Source organism: Ursus arctos, unplaced genomic scaffold (assembly GCF_023065955.2).
Source record: "Ursus arctos isolate Adak ecotype North America unplaced genomic scaffold, UrsArc2.0 scaffold_26, whole genome shotgun sequence".
Lineage (NCBI taxonomy): Eukaryota > Metazoa > Chordata > Mammalia > Carnivora > Ursidae > Ursus > Ursus arctos.
This window is the reverse complement of record NW_026622941.1, coordinates 6,484,407-6,494,256: the sequence shown is the minus strand read 5'-3', so window position 1 is coordinate 6,494,256 and position 9,850 is coordinate 6,484,407. Positions and strand designations below refer to the sequence as shown.

The window sequence follows — 9,850 nt, the reverse complement described above, 5'->3', positions numbered from 1 at the left end:
CATCCTGGGGGGTTGGTGACTGATACACTGTAATCAGGGCTAATCTTCCACCTGGAAGTTTGCAAGTTTCTACCAGAATTCCAAAATGTGGACCGGTGCAAATCCCCCGATAGCTAATCATCTTCATCAGTAACCCTCGAAGTGACTTATGAGCCAAGAGCCGGATGATTTCATTACATGGCAAAACAATCTTATGTTGTAGGTATTACCCTCATTTCACAGACCAGGGAAGAAAGGCTCAGAGAGGTTTAGCAATGTATGCAAGTTCACACAGCTTGTAGATGGAGGCACCCGAGAGACTCATGGGAGGGCAGAGAGAATCCCCCCAATGGCCAGCAGAGCTTCTCCCTGTAGCTGCCATTAAGGAAGTAAGGATGGTCCATCCAGTCTGGCCACTGCCCCTCCGCACAGTAGAATCTCGTGTTGCTGAAAAGCTCCCATCATGACAGGTGAGTTATCTGAGGACATGCGGCTGTAGTTGACAACAAAGCTGGGCCAGAGCACGTTTCCGCCTGTCCGGGGAAGTTCTTCACACTGCGGCACACCTGCTTGTGTCCAGAAGCTCCAACAGGAAACCAGGGAGTACAGAGAGATGAAGGCGAGTGTGGAGTTCTCCCAGAGCCAGACACCAGCCCGCCAGGTCTCCTCTGTGGCACAGGAGAGTTTAATTATGGAGCTATCGCAATGGCAAGTATGTACACTAGATAGAAGCAGGGCTCCTGTGAACCTTGAGGAAGGCTGTGCCCCAGACCTGTAAGCCCGACGTGTTGACTTTGGCAGCACTTGAACGCCCTCTTATGCCAATAAAGTTACTCACGTGGAACCAGATAAGGCTTTGTTGCTCTGCCACCCAGTATGGGGGAGGCAAAGCCGTTCCCATGGCCTGAAGGCTGGAGTTCCTTTCTGGAAGGTCTTCATCTCATCCCCAGGCTCACTTTGTCACCAGAGCTGCACGCTGCCCAGAAGCACGCTGCTCCAGATTCACTCTCCATCTGCAGGCAAACTCCTTTGCTGGGGCCCTGTTGTTTAGGAACAGTGCATTCCCAGGTGGGGGGCGGGGTGGGGAGCTCTGTCTCCCAAGCCCATCTCCCCAGGCAGCCGGACCCTCCAGACAGGCCCTCTACCTACTTGGAATAGCAAGTCCAGAAGAGGACCATTAGTTTCAGTCTGAGAAGAGGGCTTGGATTCCACCATAAGACAGACGTTACTTTATCAGTGGGTTCATTGTGTTCTTGCTCACAAAGCAGGAACCACACAAGGTTTCCATGCAGGCAACTATGCTTTCCATGTCCCTAGGCTGTACTGTTCATTCTGAAATGCAAAGTGATGCATAGAAGAGGGGCAGAGCAGGCCTAATGAAGAGGAAACAAGACCGTGGTCCTCATTCCAGCCACGGATTTAACTCTTAGCTCTGCCACCTGCTCGCTCAATGACCACGGGCCAGTTAAATCCTCAGCACGTTTCCTTGCCTATAAACTGGAGGTGATAATGCCTACCTCAACACATGTGTGACAAGGAAGGGTGGCCGTGTTTGCAAGTGCCCCGCAGAAGGTGGGCACAAGGCCAATTCCTCATGTTCTGCCTTCGTATTTTAGACGTCCGGCATCGAGTGCAATATGATGGTGCTCTTGAAATTTGCTGAGGCTGTTTCAAGAGGTTCATGTCACATAAAGAATGCATGTTTTATCAGGGGACATGGGCTGCTCTAGTTAGAGAACACTCGGACCTCGAAAGCAGCGCAACGCAGGGAAGGGCTGCAGAGCTGAACAGTGGGTACTCAGGCCTCTGATGAGATGGGAGATGAGAGTCCTTGGGCCTTAGTCCCGGGGGGAATGTCTGCTTCCCAGGGGCAAACGGCTTGGGGGAGCCACTGTGTCTTCCTCAGGCCTGCTTCTGCAGGCGGGTGTGGCCATCACCACAGGGATCTCTCTGGGACTCAGTAGCACCTTCCTTCCGTTTGAGCTCTTACGTCTCAGAATGATAAACCCACCAAAAATGATACAGAGGTATATGATAGCTAAGAAAGGAGAGGAAGGGAAGGAAGAAGGAACTATCTCGAATGCCTGCCCCATGCTAAGAAGTCCACAGTGGTTATTTAGCGGAGTCCTCCTGTTAGCCCTGTTGAGTTTGCAAGAATCCCAGGTGACTTTCTGACCCTAGGCACCCCAGGCTCTGGAAAGCCTTCAAAGCCTTGCCCCCAGTCACAAGGAAGGGAGGACCTGGGATTTTGAACCCAGATCTGACTCCGAAGTGCGAGCATTTTCCAATTTCTCATACAGCTCTGGGAGGGGCCTCCGGAGAAAGGGGGAGGCCACGCACCCAGAGGATCTCTAATGAGGAAGTTCACTTCTGTCTGTAGATTATTCATGATCTATTTCAGCTGGCTTCTGGGTAGCCATAAAATTATTCTGTTACAAAGACTTTAAACATTTTTTCCTATATGCCTAAAAGGATGAAACCACTTACAGAAAGCAAAACAAAAACCGTAGCCAAAAAAAAAAAAAAAAAAAAAAAATCCAACCCTTAACCCAAACCCCCAAACAACAAAAGTGCTGAAAAGAGACTTCCACAACTAAAATTGCCAGGTTTGTTGTTATTGTTCCGGGACCATAACGTTGGAGCGAATCAGAGTTCTAATTGGCAAGAGTGACAGCAGAGAAGGGAGAGCAAGTCCCCGACAGTGAACTTGCTGGCCAGAATGAAGTATGGCTCTCATAGCTACCGTGTATCATTCCCGCGGACGTGCCAACAGTGCATTTAATGAACCAATCAAACATGAAGTATACCAGAAGGGGGGGGGCATCACTGTGTCTACACACAACTCTGACAGCATCTGATTTTAACAAGTTTACTAAAACGACAGTCATGGCCTTGACAAATACTGAATGCAGAATACTGGTGTACAAAGATTTTACAGGGCGGCTCCCAAGAGCAGGGGCACAAAATAAGGTTTAACAGATGGGAGAGGCCTGAGGGAAGGCAAGCACACGGATTTTATTGAGAAAAAAGCTTATATACTGTAGGGTTGCTGAAGTTTAATAAATAAAGGTCAACTTATAATATATAAAAACAATATAAACATTTATATGCTACATGCATATCATATAATTTAAAGTAATAATTTATATATGGGGAGAGATGCCAATTTATGTTCTTCCGATTTTTCTCGACAAGGCACACACACAGGAGGTGTCTATCCGTATCCATCGCCAGCCCACAAGTTTATTGTTTTCTGACGTCAGTGCTCGGACGTAGGTTTGGGACGTTTTGCACTGAGAGTTCCAGTGTTTATCGTCAATCCCCCTGCAACCGTTTTTGACAGGCCTGGCTTCTTTACATCTTGTCTCATAAAAATATTGTTTGACGGGAGAGTTGCCGGTTTTGATCTCCCCCAGCACCGTGACCTGGTGTCCCCGAATGTCGATGGCCGATGACTTGTCGGTTACCCACAGACTCTCGCTGTCGCATACGGAGTACTCCCCTCGGTGACTCTTGTGCTCCGCGTACCTCTTCCTCCGCGACGTTCTGTTGGCCACCACGGGGTTGCCCACGTAATCCTCCATGAGATACAAGGGAGGGGGCTCCAGGGGGGTGCTGTCACTCAGCAGGACCCGTGGCGAGTTGTAGCGTCTCTGTTGCCGCAGCAGGTCCGTGTCCATCGCAATCACGGGCTGGAATTCCGACTTGGCGGGCTCTCCCTGCTCCGGCTTGCGGGGGGCCTCCGCTTTGGGCACGGTGCTCTGGTAGTTCTCCTTAACGTCCACCATCTGCTTGGAGAGCTTGTTTTTCAAAATATCTGCCTGGATCAGCTTAATAATCAGGGAATTGAGCGAGTCTTCAGGCAAACTCCTTTGATCCATGTTGTTACCTTGGATGCCACGGAGATACGCGAGAAATATCACATAAAACAAGATGGACATCACCTTGTTCACCTGTAAGATCTGAAAAGGAAACACAAGGGTTAATGGCAGGCTGGGGCAGCTGAATCCACATCATTCTGGGCTGAGTATCCTGTGAGAGCCAGCAAGAACACCCAGGCTCCTCTCTGATGTCTGGAGACCAGGGCTGTTGACTTCCTTCCTTGGGAAATACTGCCTCCATAGGAGTCCTTTGAATCTCTAAAGTACCTTTTTCTCCTGGAATTCCACCTGCTTCTTCCTCAATCATCCTTCCTCTGGCATGGTGGCTGTGTGCTAGGGAAAGACAGGTGCGTGTGCACACACGTATGTGTGTCTTGTGCTCGTGAATGACAGAGAGGGCAAAGTAATTTTTTTATTAAACTAAATAAACCAAAAACCTGAGTGGTGAGGTCTAGGGTATAGAAGAGTTAGGGCTGTCCCCAGGACCTGGGTCCTCAAAAGCCTCCAGGACAGAGGGAGGATGAGGCTCATACTTCGGACTTCCGCCTCTGCCCTCTTTCCTAGACAGAAATCTAGGTCTGCATTTGAGGTCTGCTCTTATCTGCAGACTTCTGTTGTGCGTGGATGACATCCTGCCACTTCTTTAAATATCACTTGAGCCTGAGAAGACGATAGCCTGCTCCACCTTGGCAAATTATGAAGTTGTACCTGAAAATTATAAAGGCATATTTACATTCTTTTAGCAACAGGAGCAGACTTGCAATGGTCTTAAGGAACATAGCTCTACCGCCCTCCCCCCTACACCTCCTGCAGCATCTGGGTCCCTGGAAGGAATACCCTGAGGCTGGGGATGGGTCAGCTGCCCGCACACCGCAGCATCAGAATGGGCCCATCCCTGGCCAGGCAGTGTCTGGTGGAGCCGTTCTCCCGCCCTTGTAATGAACACGGGGGGTCGGGGGCTGCTCCCCACTCTGTGAGAGGGCCTGGCCGAGCTCTCCAACAGACATTCCTCACCAGGGCACCAAACTGCTTCCCAGAGACCCCTCCCCACCAGAGAACTACCTGCAGAAGTTGGAGGCACAGCAACAAAACAGCTCAAGTGAATGGGCTGGACCTGCCGTGAACAGCGAGATTCCTTGTGGATTCTTTTTTTCCCCTTGTTTGGCCTTTTAATGTGACGTTTCTAGTACACAATGTTTTTTTGGGGGGTTGCATTTTCATTTTGCTATCTCCTCGTTTAAATTGTACTTGAACCCATCCACACTCTCCTTCTGTGGCCAGAGCAGAACCTCGACACACAGTTTCCGCTGGGTCCTTATGGAATTATAGGGCTGATCTCAAGACACCTTTCTGGCTCCTCTCTCCCTCACTAGAGCAAAGCCCAGCTTTTCTGAAGGTTGGCTCCGGAAGAAGACTCTACAGGCGGGGAGGGCTGGCAGCAGGAGTGATCTCCACCTGCGCTTTGTGATCCACACCACCCTGGTGAGGTAGCCAAACCTTAGTTACCATTGCTACCACCTCACTGGCCCCCTGGGGCTCACAGTTTCCTCTTAAAGGCTCTAAGCATGGAAAATAAGAGCACTTCCCTTGGTTCACCTTTGGTATTTGCAGAGAGACTTTAGTAAATCCAGGGGGAAAATAGAAGGGAAATAAACAAGAGACACAGGAATCAGAGAAGCAGCACTGCTTACCAAGTACCCGTGTCTGAGCTTGCCCACGCAAACTCGCTCTTGGGACTTCCAGATGCAGTCTCTTTCCCCATCTTGTCTGAAGTACTGCTCTCTTGTCCCCAAAGGCCAGCAATGCTGCAGGCACTTTGCTCCAACTTCCTCCTCCTGGCTCTTGGCCCACCTCTTTGATAAGGGGATCATCTTCCTTCCATGGGAACCACTCTTGTGGACAACTGACTCCTTCAAGGTCAAAGCCGAGAGAAGGATTCTAGCTTCGCTGCCCACCCCTAGAGACCGCTCTAAGAATCTATTATCCTAAGAAAGTGGTTCCCACAGGATAACTACTCTCCCTCCCACTCTGCATATAATTGACATTTCCTTCAGTGTTGCAGGCCCAACAAAATGAACCTTGAACACAAAATGTATGGCATGCATGCAGCTAGAATTGCATGCCCTTTCTCCCCACTCCAAATGGAATACAGCTGCGGTAAAGCAATTTGGGACTAAGAGTCTATCAGAAAACAATTTATTAAATCCTCCCAAATCCCAGCCACTGTAAGCTACACAGGGTACCTGATCAGGGGGAAATAGATCAAGGATGGTCAGCGACGGGAAGTCCCAGAGAGAATGAGAGTCGATGTACAGATTAGCCAGGTAATGACAAGGGTGCATGGACAAAAAGAAAGATGGATGGTGCCAGTGGACTGGGGATTCAAAAGGAAGCCCAGGGGGAGAAGAGCCATGTAAAGAGAGCATTGAATCCAGCTCCTTCATTATATAGATGACGAAAACCTAACTGCAGTTGAAGGAGGAAGAGAAAGGCACAGGGTAGAGGAGTCCTCTGCACTTCCGGCGTAGCGGCCTGGCCCCAGCCCATTTGCTCTTCCAAAGCTGCCTGAACAAGCTTTAGGAGCTGTGTGCACATGCTTTTCCCTTCTGCTGGCACACTTTTCTCACCTCTCCTGTTGAAACTACACTCATTCTTCAGTGCCTGGTTGGAAAGCAAACTTTTCTACGTGGCCCCCCAAAAGCTGCAAGGCCCCCAAAAGCAGCAACCGCCACTTCCTTGGCATTCCTGCGGCAGGTTTTGGATTGGCTGTGGCAGCAGGTATGACAGGCCCCAGGGCTCTCCATACTTTACTCACTAGATTCCCTCCTCTCCAAGGCCAGGAGCCCCTTCCTGCCTGTGCCTCGCCCCTGCGTGAATACACAGTGGAGGTCCAGGTCTGGGTGCGGGGAGGCTGGGATAGAAGAGAGGGTAGCTGAAGGCAGAATGACTTAATTTGCAGGGCTTTGTGTGAAAATAATTTAGAGGCAGGGTGGTGGCAGGTGGGGTGACTGCATTTGAGCCAAGACTGCGAGCCTCCCGGTGCATGCTCCATTGTCCCATCAGACCTCCCTTACAAAACACATATTTGAAGATAAAATTAGGAATTTCAAAATGGCAACCACAGAGCATTAAACCCTGAGCGTGGGGTCCCCTTCTTGAGTGCAGGGCCTTGGACGATGGTTACTGGCTGCACACCCATGAAGCCAGCCCTGGCTGCAGGAGCTAGGATGTTCCATTTTGGTGAAATTGTCTGAAGGTGAGAGCAGCCATCCATTTTTGGTCGGGAGGGATGGGCAAAGCCCACTCAGTGCTGCATGGGAGGGGGTCACGTTCAGACCTATGGACAGGGGCCATAACTTCAGCTGCAGTCTGGCGGGGAGACCCTGGGGATGTGCCAAATGAAAAGGCTCTCATGACGACCTGCTTTCCTCCTCTTGGCAGTGGCAACTAAGGAATGTGGGAACTAAGGGCCCCTGGATGGCTCAGTCGGTTAAGCGTCTGCCTTTGGCTCAGGTCATGATCCCAGGGTCTTGGGATTGAGCCCCGCTTCGGGCTCCCTGCTCAGGAGGGAGTCTGTTTCTCCCTCTGTCCCTCACCCCACTTGTGCTCTCTCGCTCTTTTTCTCTCTCAAATAAATAAATAATCTTTAAAAAAAATGTGGGGACTAAATGGGGCAGTGGGAGAAGTCAGGATTGTCAGGAAGGAACATCGTATCATGGATATGGCTCAGAATTGCCAGAGCATGCTGATTATAAAAAGCAGAATGGCTTGTAGTTGATTTTATTACTATTTTTAGCTTCTGCCCGGACAATACTGCACCTGGGCGGACTGGTCCTACCAGCCCAACTCGCTGCACGCTGCCTCTGGGACCCAAGGCATTGATTAGAACCCAGGTCTCCTGACTCTTTTAGACAACTCTGTCCCTCTCGGGTCTTAAGCACAGAAACTCAACACAAAGAAATCAGGTCACCATGGGTCGGGGTGGGGGTGTGACACATACAAAAAATTAATAATATAAGAAAGTTTCCAAATGCCTCTTAGCATTGGTCCTACCTATTTCTGGAGCTGCACTGTTTCTTACCATCAAATCCAAAACCTTACCATGATGCTTGAGAATAAGTTGTGGGAATAAATCATCTGCAGACTGGGAAGGGTTTCTAACCCACTTGTAAGGCTGCATTAAAACCCAGCAGGGATGCCTGTGGCTGCCACCTTGATAATCTGCTTGTAGCTTTCTCATAATGAGCAAGTCCAAGAATGTTGCAACTAGACCTCTCCAAAACACAGATGTTTGAAGCGGAAAGGAACCTGTGTAAACCCCTCATTTTTACAAGTCAGGAAACTGAGGCCCGGGGTGGGAATGGAGGGAGTCGTCTAAGATTAGACTCCTCAGTAATGGCAGAGAGTGACAGAGGACGCCGGTTCTAAAGCTCAATAAATAAATGTGGCCTTGTGCATAAGCAGCATTATTGTGAGGGGTTCATAATGAAATCTATATGAGAGCTCTCAGCACAGTGTCTGGCATGTAGCGGCACCCTGGGAATGTTCGCTGAACGTGGATTTGAGTTCTCTGAGGCAGCAGAGTCGCTGCACGCCCGTCCTCCACGCAGTGTGCAAGGTACCTAGCAGCCGAATTCAGGAATTCCTTTTTCCGCATACAGCCTACAGCAATCTGCACCAACACAGAGCTTTCTCCCAAATGCCACTGCTAGCAAGTACTTGGATCTCAGACCAGCCACACGAGTTGTGAGAGAAGAAAAGATTATTGCAAATTGGAAGCACAGAGAAGAGGCAAATCTCAAAAGCAAACAAGTACGGGAAGCTGTGAAGTAGTGTTTCTGAATAAGCTGGGGCACGAAGGGCCTCAATCTGATCTCTGGCTCCCTCTGGTCCCTGGAGCCTGCATCTTCCACCCCATCTGCTGGGATGGGCTTTCCCCAGAAGACTAGCTCCCTGGAGTGGGGAGTGAAGAAAGGAAGGCAGTCCTGGCTTGACCCAAGCAAGGCACATCGGCGAAGTTTTCAATTTAGAAGGGCCTCTATTCTTCTCTTTTGGTCACTGTTAACAGAGACCCCCATCCAAGCATCCTACTGTGTTATCATTGGCCGTAGGTCTTCTCTTGGCTGAGGGGCCATGCTTTCTTCATCTACACGTGCCTGCTGCCTAGCATGGGGCTGGTCCATTGCAGAGTCTCAATGTCTGCTTAGTGAATGAGTGCCTACCACCATCGAGACCTGCCCAAGACACTGCTCACTGGCCTGAGATCCTGTATGGGCTTCTGCCAAGCCTGGTCTGGAAGCCACTCAACTCTGCCCTCTTTTCCCAAAGAAAATACAAGGCCTGGCTCTGAAGTAGGCCATGGTCCCCAGGCTCTTCTTGGCTATAATTGGAAAAAGACCTGTTAAAGACCTCAGTAAAACCCCCTTCCTACACTCTCCCCAGTGCCCATTTCCCCTGCTCAGAGTTTTCCAAGATCCTGACCAACTAGCAGATGCTATTTTCCTCACTTAGAAATGCTTTCCCACATATGGTGTTTTCTCAGTCCCTGGAGCAACATTCCTACAAGGTTTCACCATCCCTCAAAATACTCAAAAGAGAGCAATTTCTGATTTCTCCTTTCTGGCTCAGTTTACAACACACACACAGAGGGTTCTTGGGCAAAGCGGCTGAAATGGAAAAGAAAGCTGGGTGGAGACTGGGGTGGGACAGAACCTGAGCCCACAGCCACCCGTGTCTGTCCTGTCACACACAAACACCTGGGGCGCTCTCCTTTGAGTTCCAGTTTACCTCTCCATGACTAGCTTCCCAGTACATATGCCTCCTCCTGACCATGGACCTAGAGACCTTGCTTGCTGTCCACGTGTGGAGTGAAGGTTTAGCCTGGTTGGAGTAGGGGCATCAGGAACAAAAATGCAATGTGCCAGGGACCGACACACATTAGATCTTTAATCTTGGTAACAACTCCTGTGGGGTAGGTACTAACATTCCCC

General features: G+C 49.9%; 1 protein-coding gene across 2 annotated transcripts in view; it reads right to left on the bottom strand.

The window, feature by feature from the left end:
* Positions 1-2,834: 2,834 nt before the first annotated feature.
* NTF3 (neurotrophin 3) overlaps positions 2,835-9,850 on the bottom strand; it is a 65,272-nt gene continuing 58,256 nt past the window's right edge. For both annotated transcript variants that reach the window (XM_026502631.4, XM_057319007.1), the window contains exon 2: positions 2,835-3,941. In XM_026502631.4, coding sequence (XP_026358416.3) covers positions 3,147-3,941 — 795 coding nt within the window. In that variant the 3' untranslated portion in view covers positions 2,835-3,146. The remainder of the gene's footprint in view (positions 3,942-9,850) is intronic.